Source organism: Eulemur rufifrons, chromosome 6 (genome assembly GCF_041146395.1).
Source record: "Eulemur rufifrons isolate Redbay chromosome 6, OSU_ERuf_1, whole genome shotgun sequence".
Lineage (NCBI taxonomy): Eukaryota > Metazoa > Chordata > Mammalia > Primates > Lemuridae > Eulemur > Eulemur rufifrons.
This window is the reverse complement of record NC_090988.1, coordinates 29,805,490-29,830,370: the sequence shown is the minus strand read 5'-3', so window position 1 is coordinate 29,830,370 and position 24,881 is coordinate 29,805,490. Positions and strand designations below refer to the sequence as shown.

The window sequence follows — 24,881 nt, the reverse complement described above, 5'->3', positions numbered from 1 at the left end:
AAAATTTTATGCCTTTAATTAACTAGCTGATTATAGGCTAGCCTAGAATAAAAAAATCATAGCAAGGATTTTAACAATTAAAAAATTTCTAACTCCTTTTTTTGTAAAAAAAAAAAAAAAATCTATCATTAGTATGCTATGTGTTTGGAGGAGGATGAATTTAAACTGTGAACGCATAGCACTATCTTAACTGAAAACCTCTTATTTTGCTTTATTTGAATAAATAATTTTCAACATAGTTTCTTTGAATACTATTCATATTCTCAATCACTAATTTTTTATAATAGAAATACAGATTAATACTTGTTATAATTCATCATAAGGAGTGTAATTTGAGATAATAAACAAGCTTTTACATATGAGATCATATTTTAGTTAGATTTCAGTAAGTAGATGAAGGACAGAAAATGTATTTTAGTCTGAGGAGGCCACATGAATAGAAGGCATTCATGTTCTGACTCATGTTTTAATGAGATTACTATGGTTTCTGGGTTAAAAGTAGACTGTAGTGGGCAAGGGTAGAAGCAATTATAAACTATTGCAATAATCCAGGTGAGAGGAAAGGCTGGCTTGGGCTAAGGATATAGCGGTGAGAAAGTGAGAAGTGGTTGATCCTTCAAAGGAGATTGAGATGGAGCTACTAGGGAAATAAGAGGAAAACCAGGAGAGCATAATATTCTAGAAGCCAAGGGAAGATAGCATTTCAAAGGAGGAAGGAGTGATGAACTTTGACACATGAAGTAGATAAGGACTGGGATTGACCATTGGATTTAGCAACATAGAGGTCATTGGTGATTTTGATATAGCAGTTGCAATTAGTTGTGGAAAAAGCCGTATTGGAATATGTTTCAGAAAGAATGAGAAGAGAAGATTGGAGATGGTGAATATGGTCAACTCTTCAGGAATTTTATTTAAGGGGGAAGAGAGAAATGGATCAGCAACTAGAGGAAGTAGGGGTAAAAATAGAGGTGTTTTTCTTTTTTTTCCTTTTTTAAGATGGGACAAACTATAGCATGCTCATATGCTATTGGGAATGGTTTAGTAGGGAAGCAAAAAATATATTTGATGCAAGAAAGACAGAGAAAAATTACTAGAACAGTATCATTGAGTAGTGGATAGCAAATGAGCCTAGTGCACAAGTGGAAGAATTAAGTATTGGCCTTTCCTAGGAGAATGGAGGAATCATATTGGCCTTTCCTAGGAGAATGGAGAAATCATAGAGGGGTATAGATCTAGATAGGTGGACAGTGTGTTATTGGAAACTTTTGGGTATTCTAATTGTTTCTGTTTTCTCAGTGAAACAGGCAGTAAAATTATTCATTGAGAGAAAGAATGAGGGAGGAGGTAGTGGAGGCTTGAAGAGATACGAGCAGATATGGAAAACAGTAGTTTATAAGAGTGAGAGTGAAAGGGTTAGGCCAATGGCGTATGGTAGCTAGGTAGCATTAGGGTTCACTTGAGGTTAGTGGTCATGAAATTCGATTGAGGCCGATCAACACAGTTGTATGCTTTTTCTCAAGACATATATGCATTCGTGGGTGCAGACCTAGAGTAGGTGGTAACTTGGATTTAACCAGGATTGGGGCTTTGTTACTTGAGTCTGACAAAACAAGCAAGGCAGTTGAAAATATTTATAAGAATATAATTATGATTTACCATGGAATTTAAGTTGGTAAGGTGGTAAATTAGGAGAGGAAGATGGTGAATGATAGTGAAAAGATGGATGAATTGGTAGATTGTAGGTTTCATTGGAGTTTTAGGATTATTGATGCTGTGAAGGAGGGAACTGGGAAGACAGGAGGGTAAATGGTGGAAGAGTAGGATGTTCCAAAATAGTATTATGGAAGGATTTCACTTATTGTTAATGACAGGGTCTCAGGATATGACCATTGGGGTGAGTGGCTGATAAAAGCGTGGTAGATAAAATAAGAGGAGAAGAGTTGTTCATGGAACTGAGAGGTGAGGGTATTAGAGGAATGGTCTGTAATGGATATTGAAATTATTAAGAAAATAAGATAAGAGTTGTATTGGAGAGAATGATAGTGAGCCAAGAGCTAAAGTTATTTGTGGAACAAAGAAATGATTGGACTGGTGGATGCCTGCAACAAGGAGGGTTAGAGATTGCTATAGTCTGATAATACAAGCTTTAAATTTAGGGAGTTTAGCAAGGATGGTCTTGAAGTAGCAACAAAGTACAGGCAGACAAGTACCCACTCCTGCATGCATACTCAGTGGCTCAAGGACATGATGTTTGTTTTTAGAATTATCAATTATGAAATTATTAATTATGAAGCTATTTTTATTTCCTTTTAGTTATTTCTTATTTGAGAAAGCTAAGAATCTTTGCTTTCCTACTGTAACATGAAGACATTTTATTAGTTTGATGCCAAATAAAACATTTATTTTTATTATTGTATGTCTTTAAATGGCATTGTGATTATTTTCAAATTCAACCCAAATTGTAATTCCCTTCATTTTGTACAGCCTAATCATTTTCAGATGAGATATTGAAGCTTTTCCCTATATCCCTATCAATTTGCAATCAGTTAATAGTTGCTATATGTCAAAATGTTGTCTAGGAAATGATGTCTTCTAAAGATTGATATATTATTTTTTTCTCTTAGTCTGGAAAGAATCCTTGAAGAAAAATGTAATTGATACTATCTTTTTTGTGTTAAAGATTTTTAACCTCTGATATTGGATTTACTTAAACTTTTCATATTGATTTAAGTTTTAAATAAATGCTTTTTGTGTTTTAGATACCTGAAATGTTATTCAGTGAAACTGGTGGTGAGGAAAAATATAATGACAAAAAAAGAAAAGAAGAAAAGAAAAAAAATTCAGGTAATATTTTGATGAAATCAATATTACCTAATTTTTATTTATGAAATAATTACCAGTTTTCTAATGTTATAGATCCATTAAAGATTTATGATGATGATGAGTGTGAATAATGCTCAATGTGACAAAATTAGGTTTCTTCTGATGCAAACTAAATCTTGAAAAACTTTTATCTTTAAATTAATGTTCATGTCATTTAATTTAGAACCCAACAGAATATCTACTGTTTGAATTTAAGAAATTCAAAAATTATTTTTCTGACCCAGGTTATTTGAAGGACCTACTTATATTGTTAAGAGTCTGGCTAGTAGCTTTAACTTTCATATTAGCTTATTACTTAGATATGTCGTAGAACTCAATTCATCTATGAAAAAGTTTTATGATGTTCTTTGAGTATAGACATAATATTTTTGGAGCTATAATATTCTTATTTTCTCCAAGTTTAAGTTAATTTTGAATGTGGTCTTTATTCTTTATACCATAGCTTATTCATTCACTTATCTAATCATCTAATCATCAAATATTTATTGAATTTGTTTTATACTAGGTACTGGGCTGGATACTAGAAATGCCTTAAGTAGCTCATAGTCTAGTGATAGCAAGAATTATGTTATATATAAACAAAAAGCTCTGATATAGCAAGATTAGTGACAGTAAAAGTTTATATGAAGTGCATTGGTAAGTGATACTTCTAACTGGAAGATATTACAGGAAATAGACATTGTCCTCATAGGCAGCTTGGGAAGGGCATTCTGGTCAGAGAATAGAAAAGGCTTGGAGAAGTAAAACAGGCATTTTTATGGAACTATAAATACCCTAAAGGGCTGAAACATGAGGGTGTATAAATAGAGTACTAGATGAAGAGAAGAAGGTTAGTAGGGTCAGATAATGAAGGGCCTTCCATGTTATGCTTTCCCTATTGATATAGGGAGAAACAGAAAGCAATTAGACCACTTTAGGAGTCTGTTGCAGTAATCTAAGAGAAACATGATGAAGGACTGAACCAAGAAAGAGGAAGGAGTGGACTTGAGGGATATTAGAGGTAATTTAAATGGGACTTGATTATGTAATGGTTGTGGCATACAAGAAGAAGGAGTTGTCAAGGATGTTTCTGGCTAAGTTCTGGCTTAGGAAATTTATTAGAAGTTGATTTCATTCACTGGAGTAGGAAATACAGAGGGATATTGATAGAATCAGTAAGAGGAAGAGGAAGATAACATGTTTGATCATGGACATATTGAATCTAATGTGAACTTATTGTTAACTTTTTGCCTTCTGAAGTCCTGTTTCGTTCTGTATCAAATGGGATTGGATAGTGTTATTTGGTTTGATATCTCTTTTCTATTCAAGCAGCTTTTATTGAGTTCACTTTTGTATTACTGTACATGTGGTATGTAGTCCCGATTAATTTATATGTTATGACAACATGTATATTTATCTTTCTTACAGCAATAAAAATGTTTAGAGGAAATATATTACAGTGAAAGGATAGAGACTGCTGAAACTAGATAATTCAAAATTCATAAGGAAGATAGGAGCTGTGAATAGATGTCTAGGAATCCCTGTGCATCTTTAAGCAAAGATGACATCTCGTATTTATTATAATGTTGAGTAGAAGTATCTAGTATAAAATAACTATAGTTAAGATGATTTTTTATGATTCTTAATCATGCATATATTAAGTCATTTTTATTTTCTTTTTCTAGTTGATCCTGATTTTCTAAAATCATTTTTATTAATCCATGAGTCTTGTAAAGCACATGGTGCTACACCAAGCCGATATATGACCTTTTTACATGTGTATTCTGCCATTAGTAACAGCAAGAAAAAGGAATTATTAAAAAGACAAAGTCATTTGCAGGTACAACATTGGTAATTTTGAATTATTTTATCTATATATAGGAAATAAAGATTATGCAAATCACAATGCTGTGTTGCCTGTGGCATATACTTATTATAAACAAATAATGTACTTTGTTAAAAGCTTTGGAAAACAGTTTCATTTTTGTACTTATATTGCCCACTAGATTAGAGTAATGGTTTGTATTTTTCAATTCAAGAATTATTCCTTTTCTTCACTGGCTAATGTTTATGTGCTTTTGATAGCTTATGGTACTGCCTTTAAGAGTCTCTTTCACATGAAAGCACTTTTAGAAACTGAAAATTCCTGTTATTAATTAAATCATAATATCCAAGATTATACTTTATAACCTTTAAAAGTAAAATTACATTTTATGAAGTCACATTTTTATCCATGTCACTGCACGTAGTATATTCTGAACAGTTTTTTTCCCTATGTTTCTCTAATTATAAAGCTTTAACTTAAATGTGACATTAGAATGCCAGCTTCTGAAGTTGTCAGAGAGTAATTCTCCTGTAAAGTTCTAGCTTTTTGTTAGGGTAATAAACTAGGCTCCATCTTAATTGACATGATTACCTTTATCCTTTCTAATGATTTACTTTCATTTATATGAAGTCACTAATTATTAGGTCATTAAATATGAAATGTCCAATTTCAAATCAGAATTTTAGTTCATTATATCTCAAATAAGAAACAGTACAATTAATCAAAGTATGTGCCTAAACTATTGACACAGTTTTGCCATCTCATATTAGAAAATAACACGAGTTTTTGACTTACCTATGGTTTCACAAAAATTACTTTAAAAAAAAATTTGAAAGATAATCACAAGCCAAACTCGGCATTTGAAAGAATGAAGATGTACCTTCACAATAAAAATAAAACAAGAAGCGTCAAAGTGAAATGTCAGAGATATCAATGGTCTAACTTAGTACTTAAAGAAATGGGACATTTCATACTTAATAATCTAATATGCTTTTAGGAGAATTCATTTTCTGATTTAGTTCTCTACAGTGCTTTGGTAAATTACGTAAACTTACTGAATAGCAGCTTAGTTGGGTCCATGGCAATTGTATGTGAATGTATTAGATAAAATTCATACGTAAAGAACCTAGTTTGATACTTGTCCTCTGTGTTGGGTGCTCAGTAAATATTGGTTACATTCCTATTTTGCCATGATTATCTTCCCAAATCTTCTGATTTTTTAGGTGACAAAAATCAAACTCATAGAAGAGAAGAAATTTTCTTTTATATCCATTCCTTGGATTATTCATGGACAGTGGGATTGGGTACCATAATAGCTAGGCCAGGGTCAAATAAATGCCCACCCAAAGAACAAGTAAGACGTTTAAATGACAACTTACCAGAACCATACATGAGGCAGTCTCTAAAAAGAAAGATGAATGCTGGACAAACAAAACCAAGTCATATCTACTATAAAAATCCTTTGCCCATTCAATGAGACTGAAAATTGGAAAAGATTTACCAAATTTTCCCTTGCTTTCTATTTTGTCTCCCATCTAATTCAATGGGTAAAAAGTGTTTCAACCCAGAACGCTAGCAAACATGTTGATCTGTTAAGCTTTTCTGTGATGCTTTTTTTTCAAGTCTCCTGGCTACTTTTAAATATTTATGAGGTTCATGTGATATTTTGTTACGTGCACAGAATGTGTAATGATCAAGTCAAGGTATTTGGGATAACCATCACCTCAAGTATTTATTATTTCTAGAGTATGTGTTGGGAACATTTCAAGTCCTCCCTTCTAGCTATTTAGAAATATATAATACATTGTTGTTAACTATAGTCACCCTACTCTGTTATCGAACATTAAAACTTATTCCTTCCATCTAATTGTATGTTTGTACACATGAACCAACCTCTCTTTACCACTGCCCCCCTTGCCAGCCTCTGGTATCTGTCATTTTACTCCCTTCCTCTATGCGATCAACTTTTTTTTTTTTAGCTCTCACATATGAGTGAGAACATGTGATATTTGTCTTTGTGTGCCTGGCTAATTTCACTTAACCTCCAGTTCCATCCATGTTGCTGCAAATGACATAGTTTCATTCTTTTTTATGGCTGAAAGGTATTCCATTGTGTCTATATACCACATTTTCTTTATCCATTTATCTCTTGGTAGACAGAGGTTGATTCTATATCTTTGCTATTATGAATAGTGCTGCAATAAGCATGGGGGTGCAGGGATTAAGTATCTTTTTGTTATACCCATTTCTTTTACTTTAGATAAATACCCAGTAGTGCGATTGCTGGATCATATAGTAATTCTCTTTTTAGTTTTTTAAGAAATCTCCATACTGTTTTCCGTAGAGAATGCACTAATTTACATTCCCACCAACATTGTATAAGTGTTCCCTTTTCTCTGTATCCTTGCAAGCATTTGTTATTTTTTGTCCTTTTGAAGTAGCCATTTTAGCTGGATTAAGATGATATCTCATTGTGGTTTGGATCTGCATTTCCCTGATGATTAGTGATGTCGAACATTTTTTCATATACTTGTTGGCCATTTATATGTCTTTTGAGAAATGTCTATTCAGAATCTTATGCCCACTTTTTAATTGGATTATTACTATTTTTTTTTCTGCTTAGGTGTTTGAGTTTCTAATATATTGTGGATATTAGTCCTATGTTGGCTGAATAGTTTGCAAATATTTTCTCCTATTCAAAGGTTATCTGTCTCTTTACTCTGTTGATTGTCTCTTTTTCTGTGCAGAAGCTTTTGAATTTAATATGATACCATTTGTCTGTTTCTTTTGTTGCCTTTGCTTTTGCAGTCTTAGTAATAAAATCTTTGCCCACACCAATGTCTTGGAGCATTTCGCCTGTGTTTTCTTTTAGTGTTTTACAGTTTCAGTTCTTACGTTTAAGTTTTTAATCCATTTGAGTTGATTTTTGTATATGGTGAGAAATAGGGGTATAAGTTTCATTCTTCTACATATGGATATCCAGTTTTCCCAACACCATTTATTGAAGAGGGTATCCTTTCCTCAATGTATATTCTTAGTACCTTTGTCAAAAACCAGTTGGCTGTAAATATATGAATTTATTTCTGGGTTCTTTATTCAGTTCCATTGGTCTGTGTGTCTGTTTTTGTACCAATACCATGCTATTATATTTTGGTTACTATAGCTTTGTAGTGTGTTTTGAAATTAGGTAGTATGATGTTTCTAGCTTTGTTCTTTTTGTTCAGAATTGCTTTGGTCATTCAGGCTCTTTTTTTGGTTCCATACTAATTTTAGGGTTGTTTTTCCTATTTCTGTGAAGAATGTCATTGGTATTTCCATAGGGATTGCATTGAATCTGTAGAGTGCTTTGGGTAGCATGGTAATTTTAATAATCTTAATTCTTCTGATCTATGAACATAGGCTATCTTTCTATTTGTGCCCTCTTCAATTTCTTTCATCAGTATTTTGTAGTCTTTTACCTACTTGGCTAAATTTATTCCTAGGCATTTTATTTTTTTGTAGCTATCATAATGTGGATTGCCTTCCTGATTTTTCTTTCTGCTAGTTCATTATTGGTGTATAAAAATGCTACTAATTTTTATATGTTAATTTGTATCCTACAACTTTACTGAATTTGTTTATCAGTTCTAAGAGTTTTTTGGTGAAGTCTTTAGGTTTTTCTATATATAAGATTATGTCATTTGCAAATAGGAACAGTTTGACTTCCTCTTTTCAAATTTGTTTGCCTTTTCTTTCTTTCTCTTGCTCAATTCCTCTGACTAGGACTTTCAGTACTCTGTTGAATAGTAGTAAAAGTGGGAATCCTTGTCTTGTTTCAGTTCTTAGGGGAAAATCTTTCACTTTTTCCCCATTTAGTACGATGTTAGCTGTGGATTTGTCATATATGACCTTTATTATGTTGAGGTATGTTCCTTTCTATGCTAATTTGTTGAGAGTTTTTAATCATGAGTGATGTTGAATCTTATCAAATGCTTTTTCTGCGTCTATTGAAATGATCATATGTTTTTTGTCCTTCATTCTGTTGATTTTATGTAACATGTTTATTGATTTGCATGGGTTGAACCATCCTCTGTGATGGTTTAAAATCTGTTTTTCTTTAAAACTTCTGTGGAATCTTTTACTATGCCTTAATGTTAAGCAAATGATTATAATTAGCAATGAGAAAAGATCTAAAGTGTACTTGCTACTGTTTTTTATGTATACACTTACATGTTTGCTTTATTCTTTCTTATGGGGTTTTATTTACTGTGTGTGTGTAAAATTTTTATATATTGCCAATCGATATTTTATTGATGTAGGCTGGTGTATCCAAACTAAATGAAGCTAAAGCTCTTGTGGATGAACTGAACAGAAAAGCTGGAGAACAAAGTATATTACTTAAAACTAAGCAAGATGAAGCAGACGCTGCCCTTCAAGAGATTACTGTATCAATGCAGGTAATTTTTAGAGTTGGCACAAAGATGCAACAATAGGAAGAGCATTTATGTCTGATTGTCAATCAGTGTGAAAAATAACATTTTCACTTATGTAGATATTGCTTGTCCATGCTGAGTCAGACTGATACTGTTATATATTTGAGCTTTTGTGAAAGAGAGTGGTATTTTCCCACATTGTTTACAATCATAACTCAGTCCGCTCAATTGACCATATATTAATTTATCTAAATCCTTTTTATATTTTAAATTGGTATGGATTTGTTGTAACTGATTTTGTTTATGCTCTGCCAGTTAAGTTGGTTTTCTTTTCTCTTCAGCCTTTGACAGTTTTCCCTGCTTTTAATATTCTCAAGATTTATGAAATACATCTTTATTCTATTAAGACTTTCATATTTGATTATATTTCTTTTTAGCCATTGCCTTTCTTTTGTTGAACTCGTTCAAAGGAGAGTTATCTGAGTTCTTTCTTTGCCCAGGTATTCTTTTATGTCAACATGCTTTCTCAGGATGCTCTTGTCTATTACATTGCTTTGTCCTACTGACTACATATGACTGTTGCCAAAGCATCTTTTTCATCCTTTAGCCCTAACTCTTCCTCTGAGCTTTAGAACAAATACCCAATTGTCTGTGAAATGTATCTTTTTGGAAGTGCCATGGGCATTGCAGCTTGAAACAGGTTCAAAATGGAACTGATGATTTTCATCTCCTGCATTTCTTTTCTCAGGTTGTGGCACTACAATATAGCTAATTATTCAAGACAGACCTATAAATCATACCAGACTTTTGTTCTTTCATCTATTACATGTAACGAATCATTAAATTCTGTCAGTTCTACTTCCTTGACTCAAATATATCTCAAATCTGTATCCCCGTGTCCATGTTGGTGAATATTACCTAGTCACTAGTCTAATGACTAATTTAATAAAAATAACTTTAATCTTTATCAAACAAATCTATATATCTCAATTAAAAAGTAAGTGACATAAAAAGTCTTGAAGATAACAAAGTTGGAGGACTTATGATTTCAAAATTCACTATGAGGGCACAGTAATCAAGGTGGTTTGATACTGTTTTAATGTTAGGCATAGAAATCATTAGAATGCCATGGAAGTCTGAGCAAGAACGAGACCCCATATCTACAAAAAATAGAAAAATTAGCCAGGTGTGGTGGCGCACGCCTCTAGTCCAGCTACTTGGGAGGTTGAGGCAGGAGATGCGCTTAAGCCCAGGAGTTGGAGGTTGCAGTGACCTATGATGACGCCAGTGCAGGCCTAACCCAGCCTACACAGTGAGACTCTGTCTCTCAAAGAAAAAACAAGAATGCTGTGGAGTCCAGAAATAGACCTATACATACATACATGGTCAATTGATTTTATACAAAAATGCCGATACAATGGAGAAAGGATAGTCTTTTTCAAAAATGGTACTGATATTTGGATATCCACATAGAAGAAACTCTGAGCCTTTAATTTACTTTATAATTTATACAAAAATTTACTCAATATGGAGCATTAATCTAAGTGTAGAGCATTAAATTATAAAACTTGAGAAGAAAACATGAGAAAATCTTTATGACCTTAGGTGAGGCAAAGACTTCTTAGATGTGATATCAAAATAGAAAAAAAAAATGATAAATTGGATTTCATCAAAATTAAAAACTTGTGCTTTTTAAAATAAATTCTGAAATGAAAAGGGAAGTCACAGACTGGGGAGAAAATTGTTTACAAAACATATTAGGGCCGGGCGTGGTGGCTCACGCCTATAATCCTAGCACTCTGGGAGGCCGAGGTGGGCGGATCGTTTGAGCTCAGGAGTTCGAGACCAGCCTGAGCAAGAGCGAGACCCCATCTCTACTAAAAACAGAAAGAAATTATATGGACAGCTAAAAATATATATAGAAAAAATTAGCCGGGCATGGTGGTGCATGCCTGTAGTCCCAACTACTCGGGAGGCTGAGACAGGAGGATCCCTTGAGCTCAGGAGTTTGAGGTTGCTGTGAGCTAGGCTGACGCCATGGCACTCACTCTAGCCTGGGCAACAGAGTGAGACTCTGTCTCAAAAAAAAAAAAAAAAAAAAAACAAACATATTTGATAAAGGACTTGTATCCAGAATATATCAAACATGTTTCAATTCAGTAATAGTAAAACAAAAAGTTCAGTTTAACAATGAGCAAAAGATTCTAACAGAAGAAAATTCAAATGAAAGAAGACATGTGAAGGGCCAGTAAACATATGCAAAGATGCTCAAGGTCATTGATCACCAAGGAAATGTGTAATAAAACCTCAGTGAGATGCCACCACACCTCCACTAGAATGGGTAGAAATAAAAGACTGAGAATACGAAGTGATGGCAAGAATGTGGAGTATCTGGAATTCTCATAATTTCTGGAGGACATGCAAAATGCTACAGCCACTTTCAAAAGTTTGGCAGTTTCTTAAAAACATATTTTACCATGTGACCCAGCAATCCCCCTTTTAGGTTTCTAGCTAAGAGAAATGAAAACTACATGTGATAAATCCCAGAAGCATTATGCTAAGTGAAAAAAGCCAGACACAAAAGATTACATACTATATGATTTCCTTTTTATGAAATTATAGAACCAGACAATTTTATAATGATAGAAATCAGATTAGTGGTTACCTGACCTGGTTAGTAATGTATCAGACATGTCAGTGTAATTTTTATACTGTAAACTTTAGCATACTTTTTTTCCTCAAGGCATTTTGGAACCAAATTAATATAAATATTTATTTAAAGTAGCCTGCCATTTTTGTTAAAAATATCTGTCAATTTCTTCTTTAAGAAATTAAAATTACTTTAAGAAATTAAGAGTAATTTGAAATATGAAAAATGTAAAAACTACATAAAGGATAACACTTGATAATTGTGTATTTATAAAAGAAAAATATTCAGCACTTATGTGTGCTTTGTATACTCTCATTACATTAGTAATAGACATTGAGCACTGTGCTACTTTTTCTCTGAGCTGTTCTGAGAAGGGATGTATCTAAGACTGTAGCTAATCGTATTACCTAAAAGTGACCCAGTAGGAGAATATGCATCTCATATTATAAGCTAATAATTTCACTTAATTATATAAATAGCAGATATTTCTGTTTGATATTTTGTAAAAAGTACTGTCTGGAGAGAACTTAAATGCCAAACTGTACAACTTCTAAGGCTTACAATTCTAGATTTGTGGCACAAGGAAAGTACAAATTAAATGCAATGAAAACTCAGAATAGAGATACTTTTCACTTGGAAGAGGAGGTTAATAAAAGAAGGAGTACATGAGCTGTATCTGGGTTGTTTCAAGTGTACCATATGTATTATTATGATAATTTTAAAAAATTATATATTATTAACTTGTTTAAATTTTACGTAATAAGGATTTGCTTTGCTAAGTAGAAAAAAGTAAAGCATACAAACCTTTCTGATAGTAAACCTAGAGTAAGGTATATCATTGGTTTCCCAGGCATTTTGGAAACTCATGTCAGATTCAAAATTAATCTTACAAAAACATTTAATAGAAAATGTTATTTTAAAATAAATTTTATTTTTGGTACCATGCTTTTAAATATTGAGTGCATTGAAATTGATTGGAATGCCTCTTAAATATTCCCATAGGATGCTAGTGAGCAAAAAACAGAACTTGAAAGACTAAAGCACAAAATAGCAGAAGAAGTTGTTAAAATTGAGGAAAGAAAAAATAAAATTGATGATGAATTAAAAGAAGTACAGGTAAGTTAAAAAAATTCTAAGATCCATTTATATTTTTGCTTACCAGTAAGAATTTAAACATTATTTATACATCAAGTTATTTTCTTTTTTCTTTTTTAATTAATATTTTTTTGAACACCAATGCCCCTCAAATTATTTTTTAATAGTATAAAGTGTGGCTTTCAACCAGAATATTACTTATAAAAGAAAAGCAAGAAGGAAGATCTGCCAGGGAAAGTAAGTAAATTAGCAATGGTAATTAAAAATAATCTTTGTTTACCACAAACCATGTTGTTTTGATTATAGAGGGGAAAAATGTGTTATAGATAAATTAAGACAAACTGTTAAGCTGTTTTTTTCCCAGAGTTGACTAAATTAGCCACCTAGTCCTAAAATATAAAGAGCCTCTTGAAAATGTCAAATTGTCTCAAAACAAATTAGATTTTCTAAATTAGATTATTGTAGTTGTGGTGGCAAGAAATCATGTTTTCTCAACTTGAACAATTTTTTCAAGTTTAACACTAGGTGTTTTAAAGCATTTTGATACTTGAAAAGACATTATAACTATAGTGATTTTGAATAAATGATAATAAATATTAGATAATTTTTCAAGAGTTAATGATTTTTAAAAATATATGTTTTGAAAGTAAAAATGACTTTTTTCTATTTTAGCCTCTAGTCAATGAAGCTAAACTAGCAGTTGGAAACATCAAGCCAGAATCTCTTTCAGAAATTCGCTCATTACGCATGCCACCTGATATAATCAGAGACATTCTTGAAGGAGTTTTAAGGTTGATGGGTATCTTTGATACATCTTGGGTGAGCATGAAAAGGTAGGTTTTTGAATTTCTGAGAAATGTTATTTCAACAATGAATGTCATATTCTTTCATTGTGTTTAATATCTATTTTCTCAAATTAAACTTTATCTAAATACATGGTTATGCACTTTGCCCTGAAATCTCAAAATATTCTATGTAATCATACATCAAGATCTATATATTCCTTATTCCATAAGCAATTGTTAAAAGTGTCAAAAGAGGAGTAAAGGAATGCCTTACAATCTTTAAAAATGTCTCAGTAAATTTAATAGTTTATTTGGTCCTTACATAGTAGATAGCACTTTGATTTCACTGTGATTTACTGATGAAGAAAATACAATCAGTATTCTCTAAGAGTCTTGTACTCTTGGGGGCTTGAGAGAGAGAGAAAGAGACAGAGACGGAAGAAAATGGGAAACCCTCAAATAATATAAGAGAGATATAAACTAGGAGAGAAAGGGGAATTAACTAAATACGGAACCATACAGCTTCAGGTTTCACATTATAATAATGGTGTTGTGGTTTGTGCTGATACTAAGTTCGTCATTAGGATTTAGGTTGATAGTGAAGAATCCCTTCTATATTTGGAAATGGGAGAGGAGATTTAGGTTGAGGGAGTACTTTAAAGCACTTTAAAAGGAGTTAGATGTCCGGTGTGGTCTGCACGCCTTCCAGCCTTTCGGTTTTCAGCTTAGAGGAGGCCAAGGTGCAACTGTCTTCTGTCCTACCAAATTCGGGTTCATGCAACACCAGCCACTTCCACCATGCTGCCTAAGTTCGACCCCAGTGAGAACAAAGTCATGTAACTGAGGTGCATTGGTGACGAAGTCAATGCCATGTCTGCCCCAGCTCCCAAGATTGGCCCCCTGGGTCTGTCTCCAAAAAAGGTTGGTGTTATCACCAAGGCAACCGGTGACTGGAAGGGTCTGAGGATTACAGTGAAACTATTCAGAACAGACAGGCCCAGATTGAAGTGGTACCTTCTGCCTCTATCCTGATCATCAAAGCCCTCAAGGAACCACCAAGAGACGGAATGAAACAGAAAAGCATTAAACACAACGGGAATATCACTTTTGATGAGATTGTCGACATTGCCGGCCACATGTGGCACCAATCTTTAGCCAGAGAACTCTCTGGAATCATTAAAGAGATCCTGGGGACTGCCCTGTCTGTGGACTGCAATGTTGATGGATGCCACCTTCATGACATCATGGATGATATCAACAGTGGTGCAGTGGAATGCCCAGCTAATTAAAAAGTACAAAGGAAAATATTTCAATAAATGATCATTTGACACTCCTCCCCCACAAAAAGAAGTTAGAAAATTCTCTTACATATCCTCCTAGAACATATTAGTACCCACTGGGGTAAAATAAAATTATGATTCTTTCATTTCACTTCTTGCTCTAGTTCATTCACAGAACATTAGAAGGACTGTCGTGCATCTTTAAAGAGTTTGTTGTTTATAAAAAATGATGGATAATACACTAGAAGGTTAAACTTTTTAGTACTCTGTTTTTTGTTAACTAATGGATTAAAAGTATTGAATACACCATTTTGTTAAATTGATATTTTTTCAGAAATAGCAAATTTTATTTTAGCTTCATGTGAAGTAATATGCTTCCATTTTAGTTTCCTTGCCAAAAGAGGTGTGAGAGAAGACATAGCAACCTTTGATGCACGAAATATTCCAAAGGAAATAAGAGAGAGCGTTGAAGAACTTCTTTTTAAAAATAAAGGATCTTTTGATCCAAAGGTAATTTTTGACATTTACTCCATGAATTCCCTTTTCCATACCATATAATCTGCTTTTTAAAATGTAATACCTTTCCATTATCAATTGTTTAGATTGTCTAAAAACTAAAATTAAAAAAAAAAAAAAGCTATAGGTATTACAGTTGGGAAGTATTTGCCAGCAGAATTAGGTAAATTAGAATCCAAGTAAGCAGAAGCAGATTTATTATCTTAAGTGGTTTTTGAATCTTAGTATCTGCTGTCAATGTTAAGTTCCCAGCTTATCATTTTTTGACTTCCAACTTTTCTGATATGCTTTTATTTTTTCCTGTGTATTTGTCATATAATAACAGATATTTTTGTTAGGATAGTTGTATCTAATTTGAGTGAACAGTTTAAATTTCATGATTCTGGTATTTTTAGTATCCCTTATTCAAAGCATTATGTACATTTTCTTTGACTCCAATTACATACAATGGTTTCAAAACTGCTATTATCTAATAAAGATGTAGCACATGTATAGAAGAAAAAGAATTGATGCTTAAACATTGTTATGTATGGCACATGTATTCATTATAAATATTCTTAATAGAGTAATTATGTTGATAAAACATCTTTATTTTAAAGATTCTGTGTGGCTGAAAGAGATTTATTTTTAAGCAAAAATTAGAGTTTATGTATGTTTTTGTTAATCAAAATAGCAGTTCACTGTGTTTTTATTTTAATTATAAAACAAAATATTCATTATTTGGATTAGGTTATTAAATATATGCCCCCAAAATGTGTTAGAATTAATTCTGCTTTTATTTGAAATTAAGTCAGGATGCTGGATAACTTCTTATGGGTTTTTCAGAATGCTAAGCGTGCCAGTACAGCAGCTGCACCTTTGGCTGCCTGGGTTAAAGCCAACGTCCAGTATTCTCATGTCTTGGAACGAATTCAGCCTTTGGAAACTGAACAGGCAGGATTAGAATCGTAAGTGAAATATAAATATAAACAATTCTAACATTTATTTATTTTCATGAATATGATGAGTTTATTATATTAGTATTTATTATTTATTTCTTCTCTACTTCTACAAAGGAAGCTGCCAATATTAAAACATATAAAATGATTCAATTAAATAAAATTAAAAATTAAACAGATCAGAAAAATAAAACGATTAGAAGGAGATGGATAGCAGAATAAGCTCACTTTTTCTCTGCCATTATTACGTTGTTGGAAGGATAAGTTAGTAGAAGTTCCTTTAGAAGGAGCCAAAGTTACATAAGGAATAATATTAAAGTACAAAAAGAAAGTTCTTTAAATTTATGGCCTTCATATTTCTTTCACCTGTTAAGTTCTAGGACATGTTTAGGATATATTTTCCAAAATAGTGTCTGGGCAAGTAGGGGGAAGATTTAACCATTTACATTTGGAGCTTAAAGTTCCAATCTGCTATTGTTATTGAGTCAGCATTATATTTTATCTCTTTTGTTCTAAATGCAGACCAAAAGGTTTGTTATGTTCTTGATTGTTCAATATTTGACATTAATTATTAATTTTCTACTGTTAGGAAAATTTATTTTATTTATCTTATTTTCTTTCTTGTACATCTTTTTGTTATTCTTTATATTACTGCTTACATATTACAAATTTATCCACAGTCTGTTAAAACCCTAAAACATATTTGATAATCTTTGTGTTCTATTTACTTTTTCTTAGAATTACCCATCCTACAGCATTTTCTCCTGTTCCAATGTGGATTAATTTTTCCTAGGCCTGCTGCTCACAGCTGTTATTTTGGGACTTCTCTTTACCTTTGTTCTGGGGATTACCCTTGTTTCTTTATTGTATCCTTTTATACAATTTGAATTCCTGTCTTTCTCTTTTTTAGTTTAGTTCTTCGGTTTCGTAGAACACATCCTCCACAGCAGCTTCCTAAGAAAGAGTATATGGGATTGAAAGTATTTTGCAATCTTGTATGTCTAAAAATACCTGTATTACACCATCATCCATGATTAGTAAATGGACTGTGTTTAGAATACTAGGCTAGAAACGATTTTAGCTCACAATTTTGAAGCTTTCTTCTATTATAATGATTCTTAAAATTTGGTTCCTGGATCAGCAACATCAGCATCACGTTGGAACTTGTTGAAAGTGTAGATTTTTGAACTTCACCCACACTTACTGATTCAGATTCAGATATGCTGGTGGTAAGGGTTGAGGGTGTGTGAGTCCTTGCAGTCTGTGCTCTGACAAACTCTCCGGGTGATTTTGGTGCACACTAAAGTTTGAAAGCTCTTTCTCTGCCTTCTTCTAGAGTCCAATATTGCTGTTGAATGCCATTTTGATTCCCAATGTTTTGTATGTTACCCCATATTGTTTTCTCTTCAGAAGTTTTTAGGGTTTCTGGCATTGTGAAATTTTACAAATCTTTGTGGTAGATGCTCACTGTTCACTTTAAGCTTAGAAATTCATGCATGACGGTTTGGGAAAGTTCATTACATTATTCTTATGGCAGTCCTTTTCTGTATCTCTGTATCATTTGGAATGCTTTTGGTTGTAGATTAGCAACATCAGCACTCAAAATGGCTCTAGAGATAAAACAGCGTATTACAAACAGCGAGTCCCAAAGTAAGTTAGCGCCAGGGTGGTTAATTATGTACCTCCATGACAACATCAAGGACAATACTGAGCTCTTCCCTAATTTCCTGACATTCTCAATTTTTCTGCAAGTTAACTGCCCCCTTGGACACAAGATGGCTGCTAAAGTTCTATTCAGACAAAACGACATGTAGTTGAAAGAAAGGGATTGTTTTTTCCTGTAAACCTTGTTTTTTTAATAAGCGTGTGTCTCTTTTTAAGAACAAGGAAATCTTTCCAAGAAGAGTCCTAGCAGATATTCTCTCGCCCTTGCTTTCTCCTTACTTAAAACGATTAGATCAGGTAGTATCTACCTAACCTAGGCGAGGGAGGAGTGCATGCCAGAACAAATCTGAGGCTTTATCAGTGATTCTGAATAGGCAGGTAGAAGTGTTGGCATCATTTTCTTTATTTGAAACTCTATTAGTCTTTTATGAGAATACTTGTACTAATATAATATGTTCTTATATCTTCTGTAATAATTTCAGGGTTCTGCTAGCAATTATAACATCTTTGTACAAAATAGAAAAAGGCACCTCTTCTGGCAAGACACTTGGTCAGGTGTTTGTGCAGTGCACGAATGCCTAGCAGTAGTACACAGTAGCCCTACCTGGTTACCATGAGTTTTGTCTTTTGTTTTACTATCTCAGATGTATTGTCCTTTCCATTATACTGTTTCATTTTGGCTTTTGCTATTACACTTGTAATTTCCAAAGTTCCATTTTTTTTAATTTTACATTTTTTAAAAAATAGCATCTCCTAGTTTCTTACATGAAATATGTTCTCTATCTCTCTCAGAATATTAAAGTTTTTTTTAAATTTTACTTTTGCTTCTGGCCTTGATAATTCTTTCTGTATTCCTTTCTGGATTTGTTTGTTTTGTTCTCTTTCAAGTTAGAAAGCTTCCTTGATGTGTCTGGTCCTTGGCTGTTGGTTAGTGATTAATTGTGAAGTGATAGAAATCTGGATGGGAGCTTTGAGTGTGTGGCCTGGATTCCTTGGCTCCGAGCTTCACTGTAGGTGATCAATTGTGGCCTGGCCATTTGATGGCAACACCTTAATATTGGTGGGTATTTTTTGGGGGGGATGGTATCAGTCATTTTTTAAACAGAATCCTCGTATCTTTTGCATAGGGTGTGAGCAGGGATGGATGGAGATGGGTGGGGGCACAAGCTAGACTTATAGCATTCTGGGTTGTGTTAAGAGGATAGTTCACTGTCAGTGGAGGAGAGAATATGAGGTCAAACTCTTTATATAATAATACCAACTATTAAACAATCCTCTGTATGTAGCTTTATTGTTACCTTCAGAAGTACCTGTTGTCTATTTTTGTTGAGTGTTTTGGAATTCTGTTTTTGGCTCTTCTTCCTGCAGCATTTAGCTTTTGGCTTTTTGCGTTCTGGTGTGTCAATTATTACTTTTCAAAATTTGATTGAAATTTCTCCTTTGTCATACTGTTCTCTTTCATTCTCTTTATTCTTGCTCGTATATATCTTTTTTATTCCCTTGGTTTCATTTTATTACTAGTAGGATTTTAGAAGGGATAGAAGATAAATGAATATGTTTGGCTTACCATTTTTATCCAGAAATCTACATGAACAAATGTTTTTTTAATGTAGATTCCTAGAAGTGGTATAGTTGGGTTAAAGGATACACTTTTAATTTCAGCATTGCTTTTCAAATTAAGTTCTAAGCAAAAGTGTTATAATACTGAAGTATTAACAGTTTTCACTGTCATATATTTACTGTAAGATTACATTTTAAGATGCTGCTGCTGTTTTATTGTTGATAAATAGAATGACTTTTATAATATTGAATTATATTTTAGAAATTTGAAGAAAACTGAAGATAGAAAAAGGAAACTAGAGGAACTTCTTAATTCTGTTGGTCAAAAGGTATCAGAACTCAAAGAGAAGTAAGTTAAGTTTTGAAATATATTTTGAATATTTCAAATTACATTTGAAATATTTGAATATTTGAAACATACATCAACCAATTTTGAATTTTTAAAATCTTAATTGTAATGACTATTTTCACTTCTTTTTGTGATTAATCACTCTACAGTTGGGAAGGGTATAGAATAATATAGAAGGTGTTCCTTTTAAAGAAAATTTTTGGTAAGAATAAAAATCTTTTAAGTCTCCGTTTGTATAGCTATCACTGTATATATTCCCAATCACTCTTGAGAAAATGGAGCAAGAGGAATGTAATGTAATGAGTTAATGCTGGAAGTGTTTATATTTGACATTTTGATATCTTTCTTATTATATTTTGACTTTTAGATTTTAGACTCCTTTATGTCAGATGATGCTGTAGGCCCACCTATTCTATAATCTTCCCAAGGGTGCATTAGCATGTTCAAAATTCTATCCTTTTAGCTTTTGTCTTCTTTGTATTAAAACAAAAATTCTTCATGCAAATATTATACTGAAGCTGAGGACCATTTATGAATATGATTAGTCTTAAAGCCTTTCATGTATCTCTGGGTCCCTGTGATTGCTATTTAGTATGAGGTAGAAATACATCAATTTGGGAATTATTATAAATCTTGCAACATTTTTTTGTAAAAATCGTGAAGATTAGAAAGCTGAAGAGGCCGGGCGCGGTGGCTCACGCCTGTAATCCTAGCACTCTGGGAGGCCGAGGTGGGCGGATCGTTTGAGCTCAGGAGTTCGAGACCAGCCTGAGCAAGAGCGAGACCCCATCTCTACTAAAAATAGAAAGAAATTATATGGACAGCTAAAAATATATAGAGAAAAAAAATTAGCCGGGCATGGTGGTGCATGCCTGTAGTCCCAGCTACTTGGGAGGCTGAGACAGGAGGATCGCTTGAGCTCAGGAGTTTGAGGTTGCTGTGAGCTAGGCTAACGCCATGGCACTCACGCTAGCCTGGGCAACAGGGTGAGACTCTGTCTCAAAAAAAAAAAAAAAAAAAAAAAAAGAAAGCTGAAGAATGATGTGGTTAAATATAGTATACGTTATAGTTGCTTTTTGTTTTACGAGATTCATACTTTTCTATAAACTACAGGATTTTTTTTGGAAGTGATGTGTCATGCTTCCTTTTTTTTTTTTTTTACCGAAGAAAAATAATTGTACCAAGAAAAAGATTCATCAGATTAAAACTATGATTTTTTTCTCTATATTCAGGAAACGGATCTTTCTCTCTCTCTCATATTCACTTGTAGAGAAAAAAATAAACCAAAAAGAAAATTTTAAACCCATAAACTTAGTGTTTTCAATATTCCTGAACAATTTTTATGTTAGAAACATAGGAAAGAAATCACATCATTTTCTGCCAGGTGTTGTTAGAGAAGTATAAGGAAAATAAATATAATTTATTATTTTCAGTGTCATATGCTCACAATCGGTACTTTAATATTCAGCTAATTCTCAATTCTTTATTGAGTAATTAACATATTAGGGCAATGTTTTGATTATTTGTTAGTCACTTGCTGTGTCAGGTGTTGTACTAGGCTCTTTGCATATTATCTTTTTAATCCTTAGAATGATGATGAGAGGTAATTATTATTTTTCTATTCAGCAGATTAGGAAGCTTAAAATTAGACAGGCTTATTTGCCTAAAGTTGAGCAGCTAGTAAGTGACTAAGCCAGCATTAGATAGTAGATTTATGTAATTCCATAAAGTTTCTGTTCTTAACTACTACATCATACTATTAACAAAAATATTTTGGAAGGATTATTACAGAAACCTTTGGAGTTAACTTTTAATTTTAAGTAAAACAGAATGACATTTTCCATTATGGAGTCATTGTCAAGAATGAGTTAATGTTGATTACCATGTTTTTACTTATCATGATCCTTGACTAAGGTTTAATTGACTATGGCTATGAGTGACAGTCTTATTTTCTTGTGTATCAACAAAGAATTGGAAAATGAGCATGATCTATCAATTTTTAAATTCTAATTTGACAAAATTAAGGAGATGTTTGCCATTTTTAATACAACTTGTACAGAAACATGAGTTGGTATGATTTAACAAATATTTATTGCAAAACCATGTTCAAGGTATGGTATGAACTGTTGCAGTAAGTAAAGATGTGCCTTTCTCTTTCTTGGTTCTAGAGCAGCGCTGTCAAGTGGAACTTTGTGAGATGATAGAAGTGTTCTATAATCTGTGCTGTCCGATATGGTAGCCAGTAGCCATATGTGGCTACTAAGTGCTTGAAATGTATGTAATATGACTGAAGAATTAAATTTTTAATTTTATTTATTTTTAATTAATTTAAATTTAAATAGTCACAAAGTGGCTCATGGCTATCATATTGGACAGCTTAGTTCTAGAGTCTTGTGCCTAGGGGAGAAAGGAAGAAGGTACTTAGGCAATGAAATGTACTGTACAGTGCATGGGACTTAATACCAGGTACTTCTGTATATGAATTTTGGTCCTTTACTGATTATTGGATTATCTACTAACCTTGTACAATAATCTCTTTGGGTCTAACTTTCTATATCTGTAACATGAGATTTATAATACTTACTTTGAACTGTTCTAAGAATTAAGTGATATGCCAATTTTATGATAGTTGGCATAATCTTGGGCATATTATAAGGACTTACATATTTGTTGAATGAGTAATTATGTAGAATATTGCTATTATACTTAACAAAATAATAAAATTGTAAAATTTTCAAGGAAAATAATTTAAAAAGAGAATTATAAACTTTGGTGAATGGGCATATAGGGAGAGATTATGTATAATGTACTGGATATTTGTGGTGAATTTTGAAATTTTATTTATATTTTTAGTGGTAGATGTTGGAGGGAGTTGGGCTGAGGGGTGAGGGAATAAGGGAGTAGTTGGAAGATATCCAAGCAAGTAGAACATCCTGAAGAACACAGAAGATACAGGATAGGATATTTATTGAGAAAATAGAATTCTTCTGATGTTGACATATAGTTTTGCTGAACTGAGATAGAATGAAATAAAACTAGGAAAATGGATTAGATAAGTCTTAAAACAGGGCCGTAAGTGCCATATTGAGAAATTTTTATAAAATGTAGTAGGGCATGGAGGCCCCGTCAAGTTTTTGGAGGTAGACAGCACTACACTTTAAATATATGTCCTGATACATTTGTTCTTTTAATGATATTTTTTACAGAAATATTATTATCATTAATTAAATTCTATCATAAAAGTTCACTTTATTATGTAAGGATAATTTCATTAGTCTCTCTTAAATTCTTTTTCTTTTAATTAATGTTTTCATAGATTTCAGAGCAGGACTTCAGAAGCTGCTAAACTTGAAGCTGAAGTAAGCAAAGCACAAGAGACAATCAAAGCTGCAGAAGTCTTAATTAATCAGCTTAATAGAGAACACAAGAGATGGAATGCACAGGTTTGTTTGAAAGGGGAGTCATAAAGAGTCTTCCTTTAGAACTGTGGTCCTGAATCCCTGGATTGGGCCACAGACCAGTGCTGGTCCATAGCCCGTTAGGAACCTGCTGTACAGCAGGAGGTGTGTGAGCGAAGCTTCGTCTGTATTTGCAGCCACTCCCCATTGCTCACATCACCGCCTGAGCTCCACCTCCTGTCAGATTAGTGGTGGCCTTAGATTCTCATAGGAACATAAGCCCTACTGTAAACTGTGCATGCCAAGGATCTAGGCTGCATGTTCCTTATGAGAATTTAATGCCTAATGATCTGAGGTAGAGCAGAGACAGTGATGCTAGTGCTGGGGAGCATCTGCAAATACAGATTATCATTAGCAGAGAGGTTTGACTGCACAGAGACCATCATAAATCAGTCTGCTTGCAGACTCATATGAAAACCTTATCAGTGAGTGGCAAGTGGCAATGTAATATTAATAGAAATAAAGTGCACAATAAATGTAATGTGCTTAAATCATCCTCCCTGCCTCAGTCCATGGAAGAATTGTCTACCATGAAACTGGTCCCTGGTGCCAGAAAGGTTGGGACTGCTATTTTAAATCATAGGAAACCTATAATGTAAAGTATTTGTTTGGAAAAAAAAAAAAAAGGAGAGAAAAATATCCATTAATTTGCAGCTGACTTAGGGTAAATGATCTAGATGTAAATGGCCCATTATGTGAATTAATCTTTAAACGAATATCTTTATACAAATAGATTGTAGGCAAAATTGATTTCCTTTTAGTAACCAGTGTTATTTAGGGGAAAGGCAGGATGAAAATGAATTGATGGAGAATTTTGTACTCTTTAGAAACTTTTTAAAATTTACCTTCACCAGGACAGTAATTTTAGGATTTGACACTGTTGGCTATTTATTTCTTCTTCAAATGCTCTATAATTTTAACTTTGTTAGTCTTGTCTCTTGTTTTTTGCTTTTTTTTTTCTTTAACCAGTTAGATTCCTTCCCTCACCTGATCTTCCTCTTCTGCTCACCCAGTAATGTTGATTGTGTTCATTATTCCCTTCCTCACCAATTTTTCTTATAACTGTTTTGAAATTATCTCATCCAGTTTTAATGTCACCTATATCATGATGATGACCAGAGCTATATTTCTAGACTGCTGAGTTTTAAATTTATATTTTCAACTATACTTTAGACATTTGTGTTTAGTTATCTCTCAGGAACTCAAACCCAACATGTCTGAATTAACTTATTTTCTTTTTCTCATTCCATGTCTCTTTTATTTCCTATTTCACTGAAGGCATCTTTCTTCTGGGTATCAAAACTAAAAATGTGTGGGTTGTCTTAGACTCTTCATTGTTTACTCATCGTATCCATTTGCAAATATTCTGTATATTTGTCTTCCATCTTTTATCCAATCCTTTTCTTTTTTCTCATCTGGATTTTTAAAAACTTGTCTTCCTCCTAGCTGACCCTTTTTTTTTTTCTTTTTTTTTTTGTTGAGACAC

At 33.0% G+C, this 24,881-nt stretch overlaps 1 protein-coding gene and 1 pseudogene across 2 annotated transcripts in view; both read left to right on the top strand.

The window, feature by feature from the left end:
• DYNC2H1 (dynein cytoplasmic 2 heavy chain 1) overlaps positions 1 to 24,881 on the top strand; it is a 285,364-nt gene that overhangs the window by 86,490 nt on the left and 173,993 nt on the right. For both annotated transcript variants that reach the window (XM_069469002.1, XM_069469003.1), the window contains exons 53-61: positions 2,760 to 2,844; positions 4,548 to 4,702; positions 8,986 to 9,123; positions 12,752 to 12,865; positions 13,517 to 13,677; positions 15,296 to 15,419; positions 16,251 to 16,372; positions 19,851 to 19,937; positions 23,254 to 23,380. In XM_069469002.1, coding sequence (XP_069325103.1) covers positions 2,760 to 2,844; positions 4,548 to 4,702; positions 8,986 to 9,123; positions 12,752 to 12,865; positions 13,517 to 13,677; positions 15,296 to 15,419; positions 16,251 to 16,372; positions 19,851 to 19,937; positions 23,254 to 23,380 — 1,113 coding nt within the window. The remainder of the gene's footprint in view (positions 1 to 2,759; positions 2,845 to 4,547; positions 4,703 to 8,985; positions 9,124 to 12,751; positions 12,866 to 13,516; positions 13,678 to 15,295; positions 15,420 to 16,250; positions 16,373 to 19,850; positions 19,938 to 23,253; positions 23,381 to 24,881) is intronic.
• On the top strand, positions 14,428 to 14,918 carry LOC138383876 (large ribosomal subunit protein uL11 pseudogene; annotated as a pseudogene).